The sequence below is a fragment of the Lampris incognitus genome, chromosome 13, assembly GCF_029633865.1.
Source record: "Lampris incognitus isolate fLamInc1 chromosome 13, fLamInc1.hap2, whole genome shotgun sequence".
NCBI classification, from domain to species: domain Eukaryota; kingdom Metazoa; phylum Chordata; class Actinopteri; order Lampriformes; family Lampridae; genus Lampris; species Lampris incognitus.
This window is the reverse complement of record NC_079223.1, coordinates 4,014,910-4,042,874: the sequence shown is the minus strand read 5'-3', so window position 1 is coordinate 4,042,874 and position 27,965 is coordinate 4,014,910. Positions and strand designations below refer to the sequence as shown.

Here is a 27,965-nt window from a genome sequence, read left to right as displayed (position 1 = left end):
ATGGGTAACGTACCCACCACAGTAAAGCATTGCCTGAGCTACGAGCAACTGGTCCGGGATTACCCGTGGCTTAAACGCTGGCTGCAAGAGGAAAAGGTGGGGATCTTCAGCTTATTTTCCCTCTGCTGCACATGCTCTGCCACGTGACCGTCATGACGGGGGGAGGCTGCACGGCACATCACATGAAACAGCTGAGAGGATGGAGGAGGAGAGATGCTGCGCTGTGCTCCTGCGGTGTGCTCTGCCCGATAGAAGTGTCGTTTTTATTTTCACCATTCTCGTCAGTATTCGGCGTGGATTTAGAATTGCACCAGTGTTTCGAAAGACTAGCATCAGCATTTACCTAGAAGTCTAAATTCCTTCTTGTTAAACGGATTAACCATCGATGAGTAGATGTGCTAAATTCCTCTCCTCCTCCTCTGTAAGATCTGTTTTATTTTTCCCTCCAAGTGCATCGAGGAGCTCCCTTATTTCCCGAGTGCATTAACTTACCGTGTAGTGAGGAGACTCGTACACTCTCATACGAGTTCCTACTTAACAGTTAGTGAAAGCCGAGGAACATCTAACATGAGACTCAAACACAGCAGAGCGTACATGATGTTCGCATCAGAATGTGACTCACACGTCTTCCTGTTAGCGGTCCATGTGGCTCGCTCGGACTTCAGATGTGGATGTAGTGTCCCCTGAATTGTTGTTGAAATGTTGTGCATTACTACATCAGTTTAGGGCAGCCTAAACAACATTTGTAAATGACTGTATCCCGAAGTCAGGAAAATTTTACAATGATGTCATCCAGATGTAGAGCCAAAAGCTCCCTCTCAAACAGTGAACTGGATGTCAATCCTGGGGACAAAGGAGGGTTTTTTTGAGAGTCCACATCCAACGGAAATTTTTTCTAGCTACACATTCTTTAAAAAATTTCCCCCCCAATTGTATCCGGCCAATTACCACACTTTTCTGAGCCGTCCCGGTCGCTGCCCCACCCCCTCTGCTGATCCGGGGAGGGCTGCAAACTACCACATGTCTCCTCCCATACATGTGGAGTCGCCAGCCGCTTCTTTTCACCTGACAGTGAGGACTTTCACCAGGGGGACGTAGCGTGTGGGAGGATCACGCAATCCCCCCCCCCCCCAAACAGGCACCCCGACTGACTAGAGGAGGCGCTAGTGCAGCAACCAGGACACATAACCACATCTGGCTTCCCACCCGCAGACACGGCCAATTGTGTCTGTGGGGACGCCCAACCAAGCCAGAGGTAACACGGGGATTCGAACCGTCAATACCTGTGTTGGTAGCCAATGGAATAGACTGCTATGCTACCCGGACGCCCTAGTTATAAATTTTAAACCATAACAAAGTACTACTAACCCCCAGGATATGTCCCCCCCGGCACGCTTACAGCTGCTTTTACTATTGCTCCAAAACCAGCGTTTCATTAATTTACACCTTACACCATCACAGGTTTACATCCTCCTTATCTGGGTTCTACCTTTGGGCGCTGTTCAAGTCACCAATAATTACAAGGTCATCCGCGAGTGAAGAAGAGACTGCTCACTGTATGTAAATGTTTAAATATCATCCACTTCTCAAAGGCCTTTGCTCTGATTCCTTTTCAGAGCATCGCGGCACATGGGTACCCGGAGTTTGTTAAAATTGTTGAAGTTGGGCCGAGAGATGGACTTCAAAATGAAAAGGTATATTCTTCAACAAGTCTCTGATTTCATTGGTGTAGATGCCGCCGGGATCTTGCACAGTGATTAGAAGTGCAGTCTTGGTAATGGTACAACATAAATGATATCTCCTCAACGACATGAGATTTCTGTTATTTTCACTGTTGTTTTTCTGCAACTGCCAAAAGTCTCTTGCCTTTTCTCTTAAATCATTTGAAGACCAACAAGTGGCCGTAAATTCAACACGAACAATTCTGCTAATCCTGTAGGACCTAGTCCTTTACACCCTGTTAGCATGGCTGGGTCAGAATGCTTCCATACTATATAGTCCAGAATGGTTTTACAGGTTGACGTCTCACCAGAAATAAAGTGCAGGCACAACACAGTGTACTTAGAAATGTTTTTTCTAAATAATCGTGTTCAACAAGTAAGGGCAATAAATCACTGATTCCAATGGCATGGCAGCCGAGTTGGCAGGACAGCCACAGTAGTTGTGTAACTCCCGTCTCGAATTGAATCAAATCCAGAAAGAGTTGTTTCATTTTCATTGTTCCCCAGGAAATCGTTCCGACGGGGGTCAAAATCCAGCTGATAGACATGCTCTCAGAAACAGGCCTGTCTGTGATCGAGGCCACCAGCTTTGTCTCTTCAAAGTGGGTACCGCAGGTAATAATTCTTCTCTGTGCACAACAAAAGAGTGCTGACTGATTTATTAGGCTTCTAGTTTTTTTTTTCCCTGATTCACTCTTGAGGGAAAACCCGGCCTCTCCAGCATCCTACTTAGCTGTGCTGGACTCGCAGATGTCTGAGAAGAATATTTTAATATGTTCAACATACAGTTTCAATCTATGCCGTCTCCTTCACTCTCATAAATTGTTCTTCTACTTGCCAAATGAATAAGCAAACATGACTGCTGCTTTTGGTTTACAACGAGATTTATAAAACATGAAACATGGGGCATGTAGGAGTTTTCTTGATGGATTTGTTTGCTTCTTACAGGGACTTAATATAAAAGCATTGCTACAGCATTATGTGTTCCCATGTCCAGATCCAGATGTAGTTGAATGTCTTATTTCCTACTTCTTTTTTTTTTTAAATATTTTTCCCAAGATGGCGGACCACAGTGATGTACTTCGAGGAATCAAGAGATCACCTCATGTTCAGTATCCAGTTCTAACACCCAACATGCATGGCTTTCAAGATGCTGTAAGCACCCGCCATTGACCCAAACAGGATAATGTTCTCTGATGGATAGAAGTACTTGGCAAGGGGCATCTGGGTAGCGTGGTGGTCTATTCCATTGCCTACCAACACGAGGATCGCCGGCTCGAATCCCCGTGTTGCCTCTGGCTTGGTCGGGCGTCCCTACAGACACAATTGGCCGTGTCAGTGGGTGGGAAGCCGGATGTGGGTATGTGTCCTGGTCATTGCACTAGCGCTTCCTCTGGTTGGTCAGGGTGCCTGTTCGGGGGGGAGGGGGAACAGTGTGATCCTCCCACGCGCTACGTCCCCCTGGTGAAACTCCTCACTGTCAGGTGAAAAGAAGCGGCTGGTGACTCCACATGCATTGGAGGAGACGTGGTAGTCTGCAGCCCTCCCCGGATCAGCAGAGACCGGGATGGCTTGAAGCGTGGGGTAATTGGCTGGATACAATTGGGTAGAAAAGGGGGGAAAAATCCAGAAAAAAAGTACTTGGCAAATCAGCAGTTGGACCTAATGCTTGGCACTTAACTGCATTGCTTCACCTGATGATTAAGGGAGTTGTAAATGTGGTTTCACCTTGAGTCATAAGACAACATTTTACAAGTTCAGTTTTTCTCTTTATCGTAAGGTTGCAGCTGGTGCCACTGAAGTGGCTGTCTTCGGGTCGGCATCTGAGACCTTCAGCAGAAAAAACATCAACTGCTCCATCGATGAAAGCATGCTTAGGTTTGAGGAAGTCATTAATACCGCCAAGGAGCGACAAATTCCAGTCCGCGGGTTTGTATTCCTCACATTACAATGTCCCTTTACAAGAAGCGAAACCACATATCTGATGTCTTGCTTGTTTTATGGTCACACAATAACGACGCAATTTATTTTTCACTCCACATGAAACGTCTGTCGAAAACACCACATTTTTCTATGTGCAAGGGAGCACTCTCACAATCCAGAAATAATAGCTTTGCAGCAAAGTTCCAGATGTGCACCCCGTTATTCTATGCGTTGGTAAAACCACAAACCCAGTTGTACATTAAAGAGGACCTAGCAGGGCATATGTCAGGGAAGTTGCACAGTAGCACTTCATAAATGTATGCTGCCGAATAAGCCACTTCTGCTTTAACGTATCTTTCGATGTTCTTGTTGTGCTAAATGTTACTGAAGGGCCGCTGGTTGCAGGACTTTGTTAGAACATGGGTCTGTGAAGGAGTCTAGACTGAAGAAGCTCACGGGACACATATCAGTGGGCACGGTAGGATTTAGTTAAAATGAGATGAAATGAGACAACCGTTTCATAAAACAGCAAAGTGAGGATTTGCCTTTGGCTGATTAGAATTAAAGACTAGGTAAAAAAGCGGCAAATAAGTAGACATTGAAGAAAGTCAGAACAGAAAATTAGTAACAGTTAATAAAACAAATGCAATAAAATCAGGAATGTCCCAGGTACCTTTAACCACTGGTTACGTTATGTGATAAACAAAGACTCTGGAGAAACATTCAACTTTTCAGATGTTGATTTCTACATCAATAAATGTAAAGTATACTTTATACTTTGTAAGGGCCTCTTGCCAACTGTCAGGACTACAGGTGCCATATGTCAACTTATCCAGCAGCGGTTTGAAAAACATGATGTAGCTCGTACATGATACTCTACATCAGCTGACTCCACCTTGTCAGAAACAGTTATGATATTGTGTAGTTATATTGTAAACTGTTAAGTCGAGCAAGGGCTTTATAATGCTCACTGATGCTTTTTCAGATACGTTTCTTGTGCTCTGGGATGTCCTCATGAGGGACACATAGAACCCTCCAAAGTTTCAGAGGTAAGGCAAATCTTGTCATAGTCACCGACTGGCCTGCCATTTGCCATTTTAATATGAGATAATTCTCAAAATTAATTTTCTTCATCCCTACCAACCAAGTCTTTATGGCTTTGAAATGAGTCTTGCATATTTGAAAAGCTTGAAATAATTCTGTCATAATGAAGCATTCAAATACCAAAGTATGTCTTTATTAAGGATTGTGGGGTTTTCTGCTCATTCTTCTTTAGGTTGCAAAGCGGTTATATGAAATGGGTTGCTACGAGGTTTCCCTTGGGGATACCATTGGTGTTGGCACACCAGGTTCCATGGTTAAGATGCTGGACAGTGTGATGCGGGAGGTACCCAGCAGTGCTTTGGCAGTTCATTGCCATGACACCTACGGGCAAGCACTGGCCAACATCCTTACTGCTCTACAGGTAAGAAACCACAGTGCATGAAAAGGCCATCTTAGAGCAAACAGATACATTAACAACTAATAATAAGTATAATTTTGATAATATTGTAGCGAGGGCAGCTGGGAACCGCCGCAGCGCGAACCTGGGTCTCCCGCACCACAGGCGATTACGTTAACCAGTTGACTAAAGGGTCTGACCCGTTAGCTAAGGGCTAGCAAGTCTATTTATCCGTGGTCGTTACACGACCCCCCTCCTTCAGGAAGCACGTCCCCCATGCTTCAGCATACCATCTCCCTCACACCTCTGGGGGCACATGCTTCCGATGGCCTCATGGTCTCACCATCCCACTTCTGACACCAATGTAGTGAATTCGGGGGGAAGCCGGGAACTGCTACAGCCGGGACGCAAACCCGGGTCTTCCGCAACATGGACGACTACGTTAACCAGTCAACTCAAGGGTCCGACCCGTTAGCCATGGGCTAGCGAAAGGGCTAGCGAGTCTATTTATCCATGGTCGTTACAATATTATAATAAACATACAGCATCTTCTTCTAATAAGTTATATGCACAAGAATATTATTAGTTAAGTTTATCAAAAAGTGCATAAAAGATGGATTGGTATGTTAAATAATCATAGTGTGGCATTGCCACATGTTTGAAAGGAGATACATGTCTGTGTGGTCGACATAAATCACCAAATCCTTGCAAGGTTAAACAATTCTTGACATCTCATTAGATAGTTACCATGTTTGGTACTGTATTTCTTTAGGGATGCTCCCCTACTCTTACAATGCAAACCATTGGCTTGCCTGCATATAATTTATAAGGGCCTCACACTTCCCCTATGACAGAACTGTCCCCCAAATACCAGCTAGGAGAGGCTTCAGCATCTCACAGGCCTGAACTGGATTAAGTGGGTTTAAACAATGAATGTATAAATAAATGAATGAGCCTGTATGACATGGTGGACCACATCAAGACCACTCAACCGTTTATAAATCACACTGGACTTTTAGAGCTCTAGCTTCTGGACGGCTCAAGGCCGGTGGTAGTGCTAAGCAGACAGAATGACAATTTCATTGGATGCAAGGGAATTTTTCTCTCTCCTGCGCACGTTTGCTAATGACATCGCTTGCACTGAAACAGGTGTGGGGGCGCAGTAGAGGGAGTGTCAGTCAAAATCAGGTGACACAGTGCTAGTTTGGTATCAAATAAAACCAAATATTACACCTGCATCTCTGTCTGGTCAGACCACATTTTAGCGCAGATGCAGGTGCTGTGTGGTAGTTTCCGGGCTTTAGGCGAAGGTGCACTAAGCAGACTTATCCAAAATCACACTCGCCACTTTTGTGTATGATACGTTGTCCTACTTCACAAATAATTTAACTAATGACTACTGTCCTAAACCTTTTTAATCCCAAAACAAAATGTCTGCACGTGCGTCCGTGTTCTCCAACATAAAACAATGTGCGTCATTACGCGATGGAGATTTCAATATTTCATTCAACCTAAAGAAGGATAATTGATCCGAGATCACAACTATTTAAGGTCTCCTGCTGTGTTCATAGAATGAGCAGGAAAGAGAGGAAGATGCTGGTGAGAACGAAGACACGTTAAACAGTAGCCGGTCAAATAATCATGTTTGCGTGTTGTCTCATGTCACATTGGAATTGGTGTTAATGTTATATGCGCACTTGGCGACTCTGCACCTCCCGAACAAGGACATCAGCTTCCTCCTGGGAGCTTTTCTGCCTTAGCCGGTCTGGACTTCTGCCGTCTGTTACGAAACTGGCAGTTCACCATAACAGAGAACGTGTTGTTTTTAAAGGGAATGAGAGGAGCTGATTTGATTGGCTGTAGTTGAGGACAGCCCCACCACTCCTACTGATAGCTTGTTCCTTCTAATCCAACCTGTTTACAACTGCAGCTCTGTTGTGCCCGATTGCTGCCAGTGCAGCATGTCCTGAAATTAGTAAAAAGTATAGGCAACACCTTAGATCGACTTGCGCCGTGAACTAGCACCAGCGCCTTTGACTGTGGTATGAGCTGTTAAATTCTTACTGCAGAAATTACTTTTAGTCTGGACTCTATTTACTAGATGATGTAGGACTTTATCTAAAGAAATTACATTTAGTCTGGAATCTATTAACTTGATGATGTAGGACTTTATCTACAGAAATTATGTTTAGTCTGGAATCGTAACTTGATGACATAGGACTATCTACAGAAATTATATTTAGTCTGGCATCTATTAACTTGATGACGTAGGACTTTATCTACAGAGATTACATCTAGTCTGGAATCTATTAACTTGATAATGTAGGACTTTATCTACAGAGATTACATCTAGTCTGGAATCTATTAACTTGATAATGTAGGACTTTATCTACAGAAATTACGTTTAGTCTAGAATCTATTAATTTGATGGTGTAGCACTTTATCTACAGTAGCTGTTTGTCTGTCTTCTATCTAGAAGAAAAAAAGGCTAAACGAGCTGAGCTAGTAAGAGTTGTCTCCTCTGAGAAGAATATTCTAGTTGACTTTAGGTAGGAAATCACACAAGACACCCCTAACATCCTTGAAAATTCTGGATAAGGAAAGTGAATGTCTCCCTAACTGCTCTGAAATTTTGGTGACGTGACCTGCATTTTCTAAATTTGTGATGGAGAGATCTAGTAACTGGTGCGAGGAGGACACTTGAAAGCTCAAGGAGACCTTGCAGAAGAATGCAGCTCCTCATACAAGGTAGAAGAGGAACTTGGCATCTGTGAAAACTGGGTGGAGTTATGTGGTAAATGATTCAAGTATGAAACATGACTCCCTGAAGACAAGGAGGAGAGAACGTCTCTGACATCTCTAGAGGGAAAGTGGAGAGAAATCAAGGGATTTCATAGACAATGAAAAATGACCCTGATCTCTGTGTGAGGGATGTGAAATATGGCATTGATTTCTCTTGCAGAGGTCTATAGAGGGATCCTGGCTTGCAAATCCTGGCATCTCAAGTAGAAGATGATTCATCTTCTTCAGAACTGGGAGTGGAGAGGCCTTCCTCCCTCTGTGGAGAATGATGGGGAAGCATGATCTGTTTGATCTCCAAAAACTCCTAATTTTCAGTTGTTTGGCAGTTTTATCTTTAATCTTGAACTCTCACGTGATTGACAGGGAGTTTTTGAGGTCTTCGTTATTCAGGGTCACGCCATCTTTAAAAAGGATAAGGACTAATATTTTTGAAAAGCGCTGCAGAAAAGTCCGGAATGAATGCACAGCCTTTGTTTAAAGCAAAGTCGTCATTATCCATGGTTATATGAGGAGTGACATCCTAATAAAAGAGCAAAGTAAAAGGGGTGATTCTTATAAGAGGATACTGTTAAACTTCTCAGGTTACTACTACCAGCCCTGCACAAATCAAACGTTTCTTATGCATTAGAGTACTTGTCCTGGTGTGTAGAGTATTATCTTAAATTGTATTTTCTTGAAAATGCAAATATCAGTGCTACATACAACTTTGTAAGAAAATGTGAATAACAACACCATTATATACTGCAGCTGTATAATGTATTTGAATTGTCTTATATAGTTGTATGTAGCGCTCATATTCAAATTTTATTGTGCAATGCAACATATCCGCAAACCATGAAGTAAGTTTTCTTATTCACAGATGTCTGACAGTGACGTCAATGTTGGACACAATTTTGGTGGCGTTTCAAGAGACATACTGACACTTGCTTAGTATTACAGCTGCTAATGCAGTTCCATCCCAACAACAACTACAACACACACATCGATCAGCTAAAACATCAAAACCACTGACAGGTAAGTGAATAACATCTCTTTACAATGGCACCTGTCAAGGGGTGGGATATATTGGGCAGCAAGTGAACAGTCAGTTCTTGAAGTTGATGTGTTGGAAGCAGGAAACATGAGCAAGCTTAAGGATCTGAGCGACTTTGACAAGGGTAAAATTGTTATGGCCAGACGACTGGTTCAGAGCATCTCCAAAACGCCAGATCTTGTGGGGTGTTCCCAGTATGCAGTGGTCAGTACTTAACAGTGGTCCAAGGAAGGACAACCGCTGAACCGGCAACAGGGTCATGGGCGCCCATGGTTCATTGATGCGTGTAGGGAGCAAAGGCTAGCCCATGTGGTCCAATCCCACAGAAAACCTACAGTACACTCATCCACATGAATGCCAGGACCCAAGATTTCCCAACAGACCATTGCCCAGAGCGTCACACCGCCTCCACTGGCTTGTCTTCTTTACATAGTGCATCCTGGTGCCATTTCCTCCCCAGGTAAATGACACACACAAACCTGGCGGTCCATGTGACGTAATAGAAAACATGATTCATCAGACCAGGCCGCTTTCTTCCATTGCGCCATGGTCCAGTTCTGAAGCTCACGTGACCATTGTAGGTGCTTTCCGCAGCGGACAGGGGTCAGCATGGGCACTCTGGCCCATCTATGGCAATGTAGCCCCATATGCAGCAAACTGCAATGCACTGTGTGTTCTGACACCTGTCTATCATAGCCAGCATGAACTTTTTTAAGCTATTTGAGCTGCAGTAGCTCTTCTGTGAGATCGGACCAGACCGGCTAACCTTTGCTCCACAAGAGCACCGATGAGATATGGGTGCCCATGACCCTGTCATGGGTGCCCATGACCCTTCCTTGGACCACCTTTGGTAGGTACTGACCACTGCATACCGGGAACAGACCACATTACCTCCAGTTTTGGAGATGCTCTGACCCAGTCACCCAGCCATCACAATTTGGCCCTTGTCAAAGTTGCTCAGATCCTTACACTTGCCCATTTTTCCCGCTTCTAACACATCAACTTAAAGAACTGACTGTTAACTTGCCGCCTAATATATCCCACCCCTTGACAGGTGCCATTGTAACGAGATAATCAATGTTATTCACTTACCTGTCAGTGGTTTTAATGTTTTGGCTAATTGCTAATTGGTATACACACACACACACACACACACACACGTATATATAATCCAGTGAGTCAAGTAAATTCTTTATGAGACAGTACAAGTCGGTTTCATGCCATAAGCAATCATGATGATTATTTTGCTCCTTATTTGTTGAGCACTTTCCCTACCGTTGAGTGTTTCTTTAAACAAAGTTATATATATAGTATATTATACACACACACACACACACACACACACACACACACACACACACACACACACACACATATATATATATATAGTATACACACACACACACACACACACACACACACACACACACACACACACACACACACACACACACACACACACACACACACAGTTTTCCTTAAACAAAATTATTAGCTTAACCCAACAGCGAGACTGGCACTTACAAATAAGAAAGTCCTCATCTTGCTAAAATACAACTCAATGAACCTTATTCAACTGTGAGCATTTGACTCAAAATTACGATCAAATTTCCTATTAGGCATATGCGTTATTGCTGGTGCCATCAAACTGAGATGGTGCAGCAGAATAATTCCATTCATTCTTCACACAGATTAACATTCATTTATCCTGAGTTCATCTTTGTCTCCAAACGGTCCAACCTGAGCTGTCCCTCTAATATACTCGTTCCTAATTCTGTCCTTTGTCCCTCCCCCGAAATTCTTAGCAACTTCATCTCTGCCACTTCCACCTCCTGTCTTTTCGTCAGTGCCACCATCTCCAAACCATACAACATAGCTGGTCTCGCACAACCATCTTGTAAACCTTCCCTTTAACTCTTGCTGGTACCCTTCTGTTGCAAATCACTCCTGACACTCTTCTCCACCCACTCCACCCTGCCTGCACTCTCTTCTGCACTCCTCATTACTTTGACTAGTTGACCCAGAGTATTTAAACTCATTCACCTTCGTTACCTCTACTCCTTGCATCCTCACCATTCTGCTGTTCCGCCTCTCAATCATGCATATGTATTCCATCTTGCTTCTACTGACTTTCATTCCTCTTCTCTCCAGTGCATACCTCCACCTCTCCAGGCTCTCTTCAACCTGCTCCCTACTCTCCCAACAGATCACAATGTCATCCGCAAACATCATCGTCCACGGAGACTCCTGCCTGATTGTCCATTAACCTGTCCATCACCACTGCAAACAAAAAATGGCTCAGAGCTGATCCTTGATGTAATCCCACCTCCACCTTGAACCCATCTGTCATTACAACCGCACACCTCACCACTGTCACACTGCCCACATACATACAGTGTCTTGCAAAAGTATTCAACCCTCTTGACAGTCATCACTAGTTTCTGGATTATATGGTCGCTTCACTATCGCCTCCTCTGGTCGGTCAGGGCGCCTGTTCGGGGGGTGAGGGGGAACTATGGGGGAGTAGCGTGATCCTCCCATGTGCTACGTCCCCCTGGTGAAACTCCTCACTGTCAGGTGAGAAGAAGCGGCTGGTGACTCCAAATGTATGGGAGGAGGTATGTGGTAGTCTGCAGCCCTCCTTGAATCAGCAGAGGGGGTGGAGCAGTGACCGGAACGGCTTGGAAGAGTGGGGTAATTGGTCAAGTACAACTGGGAAGGAAAAGGGGCAAAAAGACAAAAACAAAAAAACAATAGCAGTATGGAGCCAAAACAGCAAACACTGTGTCGCTGTCAAAATGCTTATGGAGCTCACTGTAGAATAGAAGCTGCCCCGAGATTTGATTGTATCACCTTCTGTTGTTCTGTACATACATATCCACTGTTTGGTACATATTAGGAGGGTGCCGTTTGCCTCAGAACAAATGCATGGGACATAAAGAAGAACAGGAACCATCCGTCAACATGGAAAGGTGGAAATGAGAAACATGATCTAACCTTCCCCACAAAGGGAGATGATTCACAAACTGCCCGCTGAAAAAAATCCCAGAATTTTAATGAAGAAAATATTTACACAGAGCCCTCTCGCCAAAGCACACATGCAGCACAGGGAAGAAAAGAGGCCTTTTGTCTCATTAATGACGCTCTTTTTTGTCTGATCTTACAAAAATGAAATTAGCTTGTACAAAGCCCTCTGGTGTTGTGCGCCTCTTTTGGTGTTTCTTGCCACTTCCCAGAGGTGAACCAAAAACCTGAGCAAGAATCTGGGCATAAAACAAGTGGGTAATGCAGATATGGCAGTATCAGTTCTCAAGGGCAAATTGTATTTGCAGAGGAGTGATGCTGAATGGGGGCTGGGTGGGTCAGCAGATGTGAGAGGGTCAACACAAAGGCTTACCTATTCACTGTCTGTCTGACAAAGCAAAAGAGAGCTCGGCGGATAGAAGGGCCCTGGGGGGCTCCTAACTCATCTGTCGCTCGGCTGTTGAACTTTCTGACAATGCAGCGCTTAAAGGGCAGGGGAAAATGATCCTTTCCTTGCCCTGCTACTGAACACATGACAAACAGTGCTGCAGCTGCAGCCCAGTGGCCAAGAGTGATCCGGAGACATCTCGGCGTAGGCCGAGAAACCTGAGTCACCGTCAAATTCACCAGGACACACACATCAAAGATTAAAACGAACATTCACTTGAGAAGAGCAAATAATGGTTTGATTTACCCTTCAGGTATACACTCGGTTATGTACTACTTCATGTATAGATGGTAATCCTATCTACTTACAAAACACCGATGAATGTATTTAGGAAAACCTTAATAATATACTTGTGTGTAGTAAAACTACTAGGTGACTTTACGGATAAAATTTTGGGTGCCACTGACAAGAGTAAAGAACGAGAGGGATGGTGGAATTCCTCTGTGGTTCCTGCTGTGATTTATTCATTACAGCTGCTGCATGACCACTGAACATAATAGCAGCCAAAGATACTTAGCCTGCCATTTGCACACTCATTAACGGAGGGGAAATGAAAGATTCTATCATAGCTTTTCATTATTGTGTGCCAGTACGCCACACCACCAACTGGGAGAGAAATGAATTCCCCCAGCCCTGTCAGCCCTGAGTCACCTCTTTTGTTCCCGATAAAGACATTCCATGCTCTTTGTACCTTGTTTCAGAAGGTCTGGGGGGCTTTGTTACAAACCTTCTCCTGGCAGGTCACACAATGAGAATGTATGTACTTGGATTTCACAGGCTTGGCAGGGAAATATATTTGATCTTCCCTACGTTTCAGTGTACTGTATAATGCTGCGGCTTGCTGCACAGTTAAAAGTCGTTAGCGGGTCAAGCTAGCTTCGCTTCCTCCTCACACTTCATCATTCTGCCTGCAACTGATTTCAAATTCAACGATGCAGTTAACTGGATACTTCTAGTCATCCAACCAAAAAAATTAGTATTGTCTAAAGAGATTTCTTTTAAAGATGAGACCTACTGTAAGATAAACTGATTTTTCTTGGAGGGGGGGGATCCCCCCCCTTTTCTCCCCAATTGTACTTGGCCAATTACCCCACTCTTCCGAGCCGTCCCGGTCGCTGCTCCACCCCCTCTGCCGATCCGGGAAGGCTGCAGACTACCACGTCTCCTCCGATACACGTGGAGTCGCCAGCCGCTTCTTTTCACTTGACAGTGAGGAGTTTCACCAGCGGGATGTAGCACGTGGGAGGCTCACGCTATTCTGCACCCCCCCCCCAAACAGGCGCCCCAACCGACCAGAGGAGGCGCTAGTACAGTGACCAGGATACATACCCACATCTGGCTTCCCACCCACAGGCACGGCCAATTGTGTCTGTAGGGCCGCCCGACCAAGCTGGAGGTAACACGGGGATTTGAACCAGTGAGCCCTGTGTTGGTAGGCAATGGAATAGACTACCACGCCACCTGGACACCCCAGATAAACTGATTTTTGGCATTAAGTACATTATAACATAGTCCTTCATTCACGATGGATCTGATGATCCGCTCCAGATGCTCATTATACATTTTAATCAATAATTGATGAATTAATTTAAATATGTAATGTGACATTTATTACATTTATTTGATAGTTTGCACAGTATTCATGGACAATAGCTACAGCTGATCATGAAAATATTTCAGTTTGTCATTAATCTCCAAGGTCTCGTTCACGCAACTTACCAATGACGTGTCAGTCTTCCAGAGAAACTCTTCAACGTGGTCACGGCGTGGAGCTGAACTTCTCCTCTTGTTGTAGGACATGCTGAGTACTTCTAAAGTCAGGAGCTTTAGCTGTTCCTCTAATCCGTTACGTTGCCATCCTTTCAAACTTAAATGTGGATAAGGTGTTCACGTTCTTGGTCCAAAAATGTTGCACATTAAAAAAAATAGATACACATTTTGCCCATTAAGTTTAAACACCAACTATATGCACCTACCAATAAGCTCACAAAGATTTTTAAGAGTTGCTGAACCCATCCATCCATCCATCCATCCATCCATCCATCCATCCATCCATCATTCAAACCGCTTATCCTGCTCTCAGGGTCGCGGGGATGCCGGAGTCTATCCCAGCAGTCATTGGGCGGCAGGTGGGGAGACACCCTGGACAGGCCGCCAGGCCAACACACACACACACACACACACACACACACACACACACATTCATACCTAGGGACAATTTAGTACGGCCGGTTCACCTGACCTACATGTCTTTGGACTGTGGGAGGAAACCGGAGCCCCCGGAGGAAACCCACGCAGACACGGGGAGAACATGCAAACTCCACACAGAGGACGACCCGGGATGACCCCCAAGGCTGGACTACCCTGGGGCTCCAAGCCACGACCTTCTTGCTGTGAGGCGACCCAGCTACCTACTGTGCCACCGTGCTGAACCACAATGTCAGATTAAAGTAAAATGCATATGAATATTTTGGACTTGGTGTGCCAAGGCCTTTATTAACGCTGAGCAGTTAAGTAGAGACAGGTGTTCCTCTCTGACCAATCTAGCATGTGAACCACTTCTACCTGCCTGCAGAAATGCCTGAACCATGCCGTTGCCACATGCTCTGACATTGATTTGCGATGAGCTGTCTATCTGGACACCGTATCTAGCTTGAGGCTGAGGTAGCTGGCCTTTGAAAAGGCCATCACAGGTGTCCTTCGACAGGACTGGAGAGACACACAAAGCCTGCATGGCACAGAAGTCACAAAAACATTTTCATGACTACTACCATAAAACGTCTGCTTGCACTCTGTGTTTCCATGTTTTACGTTTGCTGATGTTGAATATGATTCCACCACCAGACTATCATCAAACCCACCGGCCATCATGGCGTGAAACAGCTTACCTTGAACCGTTAGGATTATTCAGGTACTTCCAGCTTTCTGCATGAAGAAATAGTAAACAGCAACCTGCCCAACTAGCAACACGTGAGGTTGTACCTGTATGGAAGAGCAATGCTGATACTCACCCATGCTTTGGAACGGCTTGCATCCACCACATGGTTAACTTTGATGCACTTTCTTTTCCTCCTGCTGCCATCCTTTTCGTAATGTGGAGACTAGCGTCACCTTAGTAGCTTGGTGATTCCTCAATTTGGGGCACTTTTGGCTTTTGGAATTTTGAAAAAATAAAAAACTAAATTTCTTTAAAATCAGTTTTTTCCCCCTCTTTCAAAAGCTCTATTAAGCGGTGTGGAATAAATATGCTCGCGTAGCTTTGATCGTCCTACACAATAAGTTTGATGTTGTGATGCTTTTCTCAAAGTTGTAACAGCAACATGTGACATAATGACATGTGATGCTAATGACAGTTTTCACTTTGTGGAGAAAAGGTTGGCCAAGTCTTAGACTTGCTAAGCTAACTTGTTAGCTAGCATACAATGTACAATGAATATACGTGACTAAAGAGAAACTTCTTATTTCTGAACTAAACACTCAGCTAGTAAGGTGTTTGGTAATGACCTGTAATAACCATCCTGTCAGATCAGCACATATAAACCTTCACATGTGTGACATGAACAAGTCACGCTTCTGCCATGATGCTCACGCGCCTCTGGCACTTCTCGTTTCCATGGCAACCACGTTGTTGTTGTTTGGAAAAACGTCGTTCCTCTAAAATGTTGGGTGTGATATAATGGCACATGTATGTATGAAGGACAGCCATATTTAACTATAACAAATGCGCAAACTGCACATATATAAACCATGTGAATTTGAAATATGTCTTTTTAAATTATTATGAGAAAATGCAAAGTAAAGATTTAATGAATGTCACCATTTTTATGACTTTATTGTAGAGGGGAAGTTAGAAAGGCTGGGTTGGGGACAAGCCCACAACAGTGAGATGCTGCCACGTTTGAATTTTCAACAAACTGAAGAAGTATTAAAATGTCGTCACTGAGACACAAATCTTTTTTTCATAGCTAACACAACCCAACTCTAACAAATACAATAATTGTTTTTTCAAAAATAAATAAATAAATAAAAATGTTTTTTTTCTTGAAAATCTACCCTGGGGACAGAAGAACTCCCTTCATTGAAGAATCACCCAGAACCCCAATTCAATGCCATGCAAAAAAGGCTATACTTCCCAAAATGTGCCAAACTGGCACTGAATATATGTATTTCAGCCAAACGGTGGGTTATGCGTTCACAGAGGGCCAAAGGCAGGCACGGACTGAAGGAAATCTTTTCCATTCCTTTATTATAATCTTAACATGAAAAAAGGCTGCCAAGGAACATCAACAGAATGCTATTGGTTAACCTCCACTATGTGGTGGAAAATGTCAAATTACTGAGACAGGACCATTTAGCATATGAAGTGTTGCAGCTGGCAAGGTTGGTGTTCACTTTCTCCACAGATTAGTATTCATTTCCTAATAGTACTGCTGAACAGAAGTCCCCTATCACCGAGGACAAGCACAAAGAACCGACATGGGTATTCTCAAATAAAAGGCATGTTGCTTTATGATCAAAACGGCCTTTTTGCCAGAAAAATACCGACAGCTGCATGCTGCTCCTCACTGGTTTTTCTCCATTCATTGACCCCCCCCCCCATTTCATTTAGAAGTTGGTGCTAGAATAATGATATATTGACGGCAATATGGTATTCAACCATTTGCAAGACTGAAGTTTCATTTATCCGGCTCATTTTTCTTACATTCTTTCTGGCTGCCAATTTACCGCACATATTTGGGATGGACTGACGCTTTCCACAGCAGATTTGTTTATTTGTCACCAGAAGGGTCTCCCGAGGTGATATATGTGTCAGCTGTGGATTTCACCTGCGGAAACAGTTTGGTCCAGCTTCAGAGTTTCTGCGCAGTGGCCAAAGCATCTCTGCTGCACGGCATTCAAAGAACATATATTCTCTATCCCCTCCCTCCGCTGCGAGGTCACCAAACCACAGCGGGAACGTTTCCATCTCCGAACGCGTTCACTCTGCGCACAGAATGTCAACAAGCTTATTCCAAACCATGCAAACTTGAAAACTAGAACATAGTGTGTATTTACCTAAGTATTGCTTTTATATAGCCACGGCTCACTGATTGTGGCTATTAAACAGCAAGTCCACATCTGGTTTTTGGGCAGTCTGAAGCAAATTGAAAACGGGAAAGACGGAGTTTCTGACCGCCAATTCTTGCCCGATTACCGTCCAAGGGAACAGGGCGCGCTCCTGAAGGGGATCGCTGTTCCCTTGTCTTTCGTTCCTCTCGGAAACGGCACGCTGAAGACCCCTGGCCTTACACGGGGAGCAGCTGAAAGCGAGAGGATTGGCATGGTAGATTACAACTCAGTGTTTATACAAAAAAAAAAAGAAAAAAAAAAAGGTCTGCCTAGTACAATATCCTGTTCTGGCTTTATCCAAGGTCTGGAAATCTCGTGCACACAGCACACACTGGAGTGAATCCCCTCCTCCTATCCCACCTCCTCCTCTTCCCTTGCCAACACAAACAGCAATTATAGCTGGCTCATACAGCCCTTGAAAGAAGTGGGGTCTTGTTAGCAAGAAAAGGCACCAATTATGAACATTGTTCCAAAAACCAACAGAAATTCTGTTAATTTTGTTTGCTCGGTCAGTCCCTGTGGGGGTGAAAGTCCCCCGCGGCACGGTGACCCAACGCCACCGAAAGGATCAGTGTTAATTTTGTCTCTCTGTGGGATCCTCCGACATCTGGATCTGCCACGGATGCTGGAAAACCTCTTTAATATTCTCTTGACAATCTCAGGGACATGTGGAAAACATTGCGATATCGCCGCTCCTAACGAGTCCGAGAAGTAAAGGCTTGGCTTCATCATGTGTCGGTATGAAGACGGGAGTTAATGGTTATACTGGACTTGGGGATAACGTGATGAAGACCCATAATAACGACCATACATAGCAATCACTGTTAGCTGTCAATCAAAGTTAATGAACGTGTAAAAACATGGATAGAAACAAACAAATACGACGCGACTGGTAGACCGTAAAGTCTATGTAGCACATCCGATACACATACACACCACAGTGATATGTGCACACAAATACACACCACACAGTGATATGTACACCCAAATACACACCACACAGCCATATGTACACGCAAATACACACCACACAGTGATATGTACACCCAAATACACACCACACAGTGATATGTACACCCAAATACACACCACAGAGCCATATGTACACGCAAATACACACCACACAGTGATATGTACACCCAAATACACACCACACAGCCATATGTACACGCAAATACACACCACACAGTGATATGTACACCCAAATACACACCACACAGCCATATGTACACGCAAATACTCACCACACAGTGATATGTACACGCAAATACACTCCAGACAGCGATATGTACATGCAAATACTCACCACACAGCGATATGTACACGCAAATACACACCACACAGTGATATGTACACCCAAATACACACTACACAGTGATATGTACACCCAAATACACACTACACAGTAATATGTACAGACAAATACTCACCACACAGCGATATGTACAGACAAATACACACCACACAGTGATATGTACACCCAAATACACACTACACAGTGATATGTACACACAAATACACACTACACAGTGATATGTACACCCAAATACACACTACACAGTGATATGTACACACAAATACACACCACACAGTGATATGTACACACAAATACACACCACACAGTGATATGTACACACAAATACACACCACACAGTGATATGTACACACAAATACACACTACACAGTGATATGTACACACAAATACACACTACACAGTGATATGTACACACAAATACACACCACACAGTGATATGTACACGCAAATACACACCACACAGTGATATGTACACACATATACACACGTGTGTATTCACTGACGTGTCGTGCAGACTTAAAGGGACATTGCAGTCTTGTCTTGGGTTAAATCAATGTCTTGGGTTTAGATCATTTAAAAAAGTGATACTTAAAAGTGAAAAGAAAAACCGTGAAACCTGGTAAACACACATGTAGTACAATGTAAGTGTTTCTGCAGCCTTGATGTCAAAACACAGACAGTGGGCGTCCAGTAGTGTGTGTGTGTGTGCTTGGTGAAGCAGCTTCTAACAGAAATGCGGACATGCAAGTGAACGACTCTCAACGCCGTCAGTCCTCATATGGAGGCCAGACACACGGCAACGCGGGCAGGACCAACGCATTTCCAGCAAAAAGGCAAATATGACAATTACTCGGAATGCGGGCAGCCTTCGAAACAAACTCACAACGTGAAACAAATCAGTCACACCCCCACATCCACTGATGGGTGTGGGTGTCAGTCATGGCGTTTACATGCACAGTTAAGTGGAGCTACGGTTACAGCTCGACTAGGCCATGTAACTGGACTTCTGTCGTTGTCCCAGTATACAAGAACCGGGGGAGAATAGATTTATTGACCAAAGTACGTCCAACCCCGGTACGGCAGGTGGCGATATGCCCCCTTTCAGCTGGTTGCTGTTTTTTTCCTCCCCAATTATACTTCGCCCATTACCCCACTCTTCCAAGCCCCGCCGGTCAACGGACTAGACCACCATGCCACCCGGACGACCAGATGGTTGCTATTGGACCTTCCTCTGGTTGACCTATTACATCACATACCAAACAAGTGACGAACAAGTTAGCAAGCCATGTACTTTAAGAAATTCAACTCCTTTAGCTGACAACATAAAGTTTGTCTCCTCGTCTGTCCAGAAATGCGTGGTTCTTGCTTAAGCACTCGCTATGTAGATACTGTTGATACTACGCTTTTCAACTTCCGGGTGAAAGACCGCCGCGGGGACTATGGGTCATGCACAGAACGCCTAGGCCAGGTCGGGGCTGTTTGAAGCGTATACATGCCAGAGTAAATCGATCCCCAACTGCATTATCTAGGTGTGTTAGTCCGACTTCAAGAAGTTCAATTTAGAACGATTTCAGTCGAACTAACACGTTTACATGTATTTTAAAAGTCCAGTTTCAGTCGCACTAACACAATAAATTGACTTTTTCTAACATCACGTAAACGTACTGAGTGTTTTGACACCTTGCGTGTGTGTGTGCGAGGCAGTGAACAGCAACATGAACACCACAGGCGTCAGGGGAAATCACACTGTAACAATATGTGAGGCAGTGAACAGCAACATGAACACCACAGGCGTCAGGGGAAATCCGACTGTAACAATGTGTGAGGCAGTGAACGGCAACATGAACACCACAGGCTTCAGGGGAAATCACACTGTAACAATGTGTGAGGCAGTGAACAGCAACATGAACACCACAGGCTTCAGGGGAAATCACACTGTAACAATGTGTGAGGCAGTGAACAGCAACATGAACATCAAAGGCGTCAGGGGAAATCACACTGTAACAATGTGTGAGGCAGTGAACAGCAACATGAACATCAAAGGCGTCAGGGGAAATCACACTGTAACAATGTGTGAGGCAGTGAACAGCAACATGAACACCACAGGCGTCAGGGGAAATCACACTGTAACAATGTGTGAGGCAGTGAACAGCAACATGAACACCACAGGCGTCAGGGGAAATCCGACTGTAACAATGTGTGAGGCAGTGAACGGCAACATGAACACCACAGGCTTCAGGGGAAATCACACTGTAACAATGTGTGAGGCAGTGAACAGCAACATGAACACCACAGGCATCAGGGGAAATCACACTGTAACAATGTGTGAGGCAGTGAACAGCAACATGAACACCACAGGCTTCAGGGGAAATCACACTGTAACAATATGTGAGGCAGTGAACAGCAACATGAACACCACAGGCGTCAGGGGAAATCCGACTGTAACAATGTGTGAGGCAGTGAACGGCAACATGAACACCACAGGCTTCAGGGGAAATCACACTGTAACAATGTGTGAGGCAGTGAACAGCAACATGAACACCACAGGCTTCAGGGGAAATCACACTGTAACAATGTGTGAGGCAGTGAACAGCAACATGAACATCAAAGGCGTCAGGGGAAATCACACTGTAACAATGTGTGAGGCAGTGAACAGCAACATGAACATCAAAGGCGTCAGGGGAAATCACACTGTAACAATGTGTGAGGCAGTGAACAGCAACATGAACACCACAGGCGTCAGGGGAAATCACACTGTAACAATGTGTGAGGCAGTGAACAGCAACATGAACACCACAGGTGTCAGGGGAAATCACACTGTAACAATGTGTGAGGCAGTGAACAGCAACATGAACACCACAGGCATCAGGGGAAATCACACTGTAACAATGTGTGAGGCAGTGAACAGCAACATGAACACCACAGGCTTCAGGGGAAATCACACTGTAACAATGTGTGAGGCAGTGAACAGCAACATGAACATCAAAGGCGTCAGGGGAAATCACACTGTAACAATGTGTGAGGCAGTGAACAGCAACATGAACATCAAAGGCGTCAGGGGAAATCACACTGACCCTGTTTACACTTGGCTTTAAAATGCATTTTGGGCGATCGGATCCCAATTGGACAGCGAGACACATCGCCATTTACACCTGTGTCTATCATGTGTCTCCAAATGCGTCTTGCTGACCACTTGTGATCAGATTTCGTTACTCCAAAGAAGAGGAAGATTTCATTTTACGTCCTCGTCAGGGATGCATCAGGATGCATTAGCATTTACATTACAAAAGATATGTGGTCAAATGCGCCCCAGACCACATAGGTAAGTGGTTTGAGTAACCGGTTCACAAAACGTTTTGGTGGTCGCTTATACTTGTATTTAGCGCTGTCCATTTGTGAGCCGATCGCAAAAAATGCATTTTAAAGCCAAGTGTAAACGGGGTCACTGTAACAATGTGTGTGTGAGGCAGTGAACAGCAACATGAACATCAAAGGCGTCAGGGGAAATCACACTGTAACAATAAGTAAAGTAGCCAATCAAATAATGGATGACTAATGGCGAGTTTTCAGCAAAATAAAATCGCCGAGCAACAGTGTAGCAACATTATAATGACTGTATTGTTGGCAGTCTGAATGAGAATGGTGTTGAATGATGTAGAAGGTAGAGAAAGTCCCTCAGCGGCCCGAGAGAGAATCCACATCGTGATTAAGGTCAGAGTAGTGCTGTGAAAACACGAGTCTCCGAGAGAATCAGAAACCCATGAAATGTTCTGCTCAGCATTTATCGTGTTTCTCTCCCCCCAACAAGGCCGTCATTATGTGGTACTGGTGGTTTATCATGACAAAGAGGATGAGTAAGCCATACTGCGGGACATTTTGTGCCCGCTCATTTTCAAAACACAAACCTGCAGTTCCCCCTAAACAGCTGTAAAACATGACCGCAGCCTTGGCAGGGCACGTCGCACGAAACAGAGAGACCCGGCAGAACAAGGATCATTGTTCTGGGATCTGACTCGGGGTAAAGCCTGTGCGGAGGTGCTGAATGTTTCTGTTGTGTTGCCTTGCAGATGGGGGTTAGTGTGGTGGATTCCGCAGTAGCTGGTCTGGGAGGGTGCCCGTACGCTCCGGGTTCATCTGGCAACGTCTCAACAGAGGATGTTCTGTACATGCTCCACGGCATGGGCATCGAGACGGTGAGTACACCTTTACAACACAGTCTGACAGAACAGCAGTGTTTTCTGCCCTTCAGACCAGCAGGGACTCACAGCCAGCGATACTGTTGTTAAGGCAATTACGGTGGAACACATTGTTCTACTGTAACTCTACTGTATGGGCCATGTTTCATAATGTCCGCGGTTTGAAGCGCACCCGTTTTATTGGTCCTGTCCTCCCAACGATTTGTTTTACAATTGCTCCCCCTGCTGGTTAGACATCTCCACTCCACCACACACACACACACACACACGCGCGCAAACCCATTCACATGCAAGTACACGTTCACACAATGAATATGCAGATTCAAACGCAGGTACACATACGCTATATGTACAAAAGTATTGGAACAAACCTCTTAATCATCAGGTGTTCCATTCAGACCCACTGCCACAGGTGTATAAATCCAGCAGCTAGTCATGCAGTCTGCATTTACAAACATGTGTGAAAGAACGGGTCGTTCTGAAGAGCCCAGTGAATTCAAGTGTGGTGCTGTCATAGGATGCCACCTTTGCAACAAGTCAGTTCGTGAAATTTCTTCCCTGCTTGATATTCCACGGTCAGCTGTAAGTGGTATTGAAAAGTGGAAGTGTTTAGGAACCACAGCAACTCAGCCACGAAGTGGCAGACGATGTAAAGTCACACAGCGGGGTCAACGAGCGCTGAAGCGCATAGTGCGTAAAAGTCGCCAACGCTCTGTTGACTCGATAACTGCAGAGCTCCAAACTTCCTCTGGCATTAACACCAGCACAAAAACTGTGCACCAGGAGCTTCATGGGATGGGTTTCCATGGCCGAGCAGCTGCATGCAAGTGTAGCATGGTTAAAAACGTCACAACCAGAAAATCTTATATAATTACACAAAGTATCACCACATGATTATCATTATTATTATCATTATTATTATTTTCATTGCCAACATTGTTATTTTATCTTATTATATCATCAGGAAACGCTTATAGTAGCCCCTCCTTGTTGTGACACCATTTCCTGTTAGTAGCCCCTCCCTGTTGTGACGCCATTTCCTGTTAGTAGCCCCCCCTGTTGTGACGCCATTTCCTGTTAGTAGCTATAAAACGTATGCTCCCCCTGACTTCTGCCTCTTTCCCGCTTTGGACATGTAGAAAGAGGTATGTGTTCGTTTTGTCTGCCTCTGTAATTTATTTTATCCATTCCTAATGTGTCTTATGTCTAATGTGGGTGCCAATTCTTGCGTAGGCTACAGCAGGAGCTGATCTGACGTTTTCTGAAGCCTGTCCTGTTTTGTTTATATGTGACAGGTATATTTTATTTCTTTTTGTAAAAAAAATTGTGTTGCTAGCTACGCTCTCTTTCCCGCTCTGGACATGTGGAAAGAGGCTACAGCAGGAGCTGATCTGACGTTTTCTGAAGCCTGTCCTGTTTTGTTTAGATGCGACAGAATACAGATCCCATGCATGAGAGAAGTTGTCCTGTCTTTCCTACACAACGCAATGAAAAAGTACACCGGTCACACAAGCCTTACATGACCAAGCACAATGCCAAGTGTCAGATGGAGGGTGTAAAGCACGCTGCCACTGGACTCTGGAGCCGTGGACACGTGTTCTGTGGAATGATGAATCAAGCTTCTCTGTCTGGCAGTCTGATGGACGAGTCTGGGTTTGGCGGATGCCAGCAGAACGTTACCTGCCTCTGCCTGACTGCATTGTGCCAACTGTACAGTTTGGGGGAGGAGGGATAATGGTATGGGGTTGTTTTTCAGGGGCTGGCCTAGGCCCCTTAGTTCCAGTGAAGGGAAATCTTAATGCTTCAGCATACCAAGACATTTTGGACAATTCTATGCTTCCAACTTTGTGGGAACCGTTTGGGGAGGGTCCTTTTCTGTTCCAGCATGACTGTGCCCCAATGCACAAAGCAAGGTCCATTAAGACATGGTGAGTTTGGTGTGGAAGAACTTGACTGGCCCGCACAGAGCCCTGACCTCAACCCCATCGAACACCTTTGGGATGAACTAGAATGGAGGTTGTGAGCCAGGTCTTCTCGTCCAACATCAGTGCCTGACCTCACAAATGCTCTTCTGGATGAATGGGCAAAAATTCCCACAGACACACTCCAAAATCTTGTGGAAAGCCTTCCCAGAAGAGTGGAAGCTGTTATAGCTGCAAAGGGGGGAACAACGCCATATTAATGCCTATGGATTTAGAATGGGATGTCATAAAAGCTCCTGTAGGTGTAATGGCCAGGTGTCCCAATACTTTTGTCCATATAGTGTACACAAAGTCATGCCCACTGATAAATCCTGTATGTGCACTCACATATCGCAGAGGTGGCCAACCCGGCTTCAGAAAGTAAAAGTCCTGCCATGTATTTGTTCCAACAACACATTACATCAGCTGAATTTAATTAGCACAACTCTTCAGCCAATAGAGTGAAATCACCTTGTTTAGTGAATGGCTACAACAAATACATGGTCCGATTGATACTTTCTGAAGCCTGGGTGTCCACCTCTGTATATGTTACATTAACTATTACACACATACAGAACATACTCTGCACATACACTGATAAATTAACACACACACACACACGCACTCATATATTTACAGTCCTGTCATAACAGAGGTGACTGGTCAGACAGCAGGATACCACAGCACCACAGTCTTCAGAATGAGACAAACGCTGACTGTTTTCTAGACACCCAAGGCACTTCACATTCAAGAGGGTTACTCACTTAAACCACCACCAACTCACAAAAAATACAACCACAGACGGAAAAAAGTAGTTCTAAAGGACTGCCATAAATCATATGAGAACACATTTCAAAATTAAATGTACTGTATAGTATCACAGGGGACAAATGGGGCTGCAAATATTGGTAATACACTGCATAGAGTCAAGATTCAAAGGTTTGTCCCAGAAAGTTGAATCAGCTCATCTGGACATTAAACCATGTGTCCAGACGAGCGTATTCAACTTTGTGAGAGTTCCTGACCTGGATTATTGAGCATGCACCAAGACACTCAAAGGTTTATCGTAATGTACTTCATGTGTAAGTACAATCAGCAGTGAGATACGTTTTTGGCAATGCAAATTCCAAACTGTGCAGCAAGAAGAACAGCAACAACAATTAAATAGGAATAAACGCAAATATGGAGGGCGTCCGGGTAGCGTGGCAGTCTATTCCGTTGCTTACCAACACGGGGATTGGCGGTTCAAATCCCTGTGTTGCCTCCAGCTTGGCCGGACATTCCAACAGACACAATTGGCCGTGTCTGCGGGTGGGAAGCCGGATGTGGGTATGTGTCCTGGTCACTGCACTAGCGCCTCCTCTGGTCGGCCGGGGAGCCTGTTCGGGAGGGGAGGGGGAACTGGGGGGAATAGCGTGATCCTCCCACGCGCTACGTCCCCCTGATGAAACTCCTCACTGTCAGGTGAAAAGAAGAGGCTGGCGACTCCACATGTATGGGAGGAGGCATGTGGTAGTCTGCAGCCCTCCCTGGATCGGCACAGGGGGTGGAGAAGCAACCGGGACAGCTCAGAAGAATGGGGTAATTGGCCAGGTACAACTGGGAAGAAAAGGGGGGGGGTATGAAAATACGCAAATACTGTACAAATGTGCAAAAGTCTGTATGGAGTAAAGTGTCAGGTAAAGTGTCAGTACAAACAGATGTATGCATAGTATACACAGGGTGAGTTATGGACATTATTTGGTGTTAAGCACCCTCATGGCCTGGAGAATGAAACTTCTGGGTCTCTGTGTTGGCCTTGTGTCAGCTGACATTCTGTTATTGGGATGATGGGGCTCCATAACAACCCTTTTAGCCCTGGTCCTGCACCGCCTGGTGTAGAAGTGCTGTAGGGGGGGGTGGATGTGGTCCTGGTGGTCCGCTCAGCCGACGTACCACTCTCTGCAGGGCTTTTTGGTCTCGAGGTACAGTTCCCACACCAGGCGGTGAGGCACCCTGCCGGGATGCTCTCTATGACACCAGAGTAAACGGTTTTCTGGATCTATAGGGAGACACCGAACTTCTTCAGTTGCCTGAGGTGATAAAGACGCCGCCTCGCCTTCTTTACCAGAGTGTCCATGTGTCGTGTCCATGTTAGGTCCTCAGTGACATAAATACCCAGGTACCTGAAGATGCTCACCCTCTCTACTGGGACTCCGTTGATTGAGAGAGGGGTGTAGGTCTTTCACTGTGTCTCTCTGAAGTCCACAACAAGCTCCTTGGCTTTGCTGACGTTTGCTGGACAGCTGTTGGCCTGGCACCACAGCACCAACAGCTATCCAGCAAAACGGTGACGTTGTGGGGGTGGAACTGGATCAGTGATGTTGTCCCATCCACTCCATGACGTGCCGGTCAGGCACAGGAGTATTTTTTAGTGATAGACTCATTCTGCCGAAATGCACTACAGAGCGCCACAGGAGGTCATTCCTGCCTGTGGCCATCAAACTTTACAACTCCTCCCTCAGAGGGTCACACACTCGGAGTTCATGGTCATTGGACCGGCCCTTCCACTTGTTTTACCCTGTCGGGTGTTGTTTGTGTTGTTTTGTGTGCTGCGGTAGTGCAGTATAGACAGGGTGTTATGTGCACCATGCTTGTTGATATATTTTGTTCTTATTTCTATTTCTTATTTTATCTTTTATTTCTATTTGTTTCTGTTTTTCTTGCTTCTATTTTCTTGTTATCTTGTATCTTGTTAGTTTTTAGTTACTAGTGCGTGAGTGTCTGTAGAAGTACCCAATTTCCCCTCGGGGATGAATAAAGTATTCTGATTCTGATCAAGTCATAGGGCTGTATGGTTGCTGAAATCTGATTAATTCTCACCCAAAGTGTTCTCTATTCTTTACAGGAAGTAGACCTCCCCAAGGTAATAGAGACCGGTGACTTTATCTGCAATGTCTTACACCGCAAGACAAACTCCAAGGTTGCCCAAGCGAGAGGCATGTCTCCGTGA

The 27,965-nt window shown here is 44.9% G+C and overlaps 1 protein-coding gene across 1 annotated transcript; it reads left to right on the top strand.

Moving 5' to 3' along the window:
• Positions 1-27,965, top strand: hmgcll1 (3-hydroxymethyl-3-methylglutaryl-CoA lyase-like 1). Its single transcript, XM_056292246.1, has 9 exons — positions 1-96; positions 1,617-1,694; positions 2,229-2,336; positions 2,781-2,876; positions 3,502-3,650; positions 4,630-4,693; positions 4,921-5,109; positions 22,884-23,009; positions 27,861-27,965. Exons 1-9 carry the CDS (start codon positions 1-3, stop codon positions 27,963-27,965), a joined length of 1,011 nt encoding a protein of 336 aa, XP_056148221.1.

What these genes read in the sequence shown, in the direction of transcription:
- hmgcll1 (XM_056292246.1), top strand. Translation starts at nt 1, where the DNA reads ATGGGTAACGTACCCACCACAGTAAAGCATTGCCTGAGCTACGAGCAA. An exon ending in CTTCAAAGTGGGTACCGCAG is followed by an intron (nt 2,337 to 2,780) that starts GTAATAATTCTT and finishes ATTTTTCCCAAG; the next exon opens with ATGGCGGACCACAGTGATGT. An exon ending in ACGGCATGGGCATCGAGACG is followed by an intron (nt 23,010 to 27,860) that starts GTGAGTACACCT and finishes TATTCTTTACAG; the next exon opens with GAAGTAGACCTCCCCAAGGT.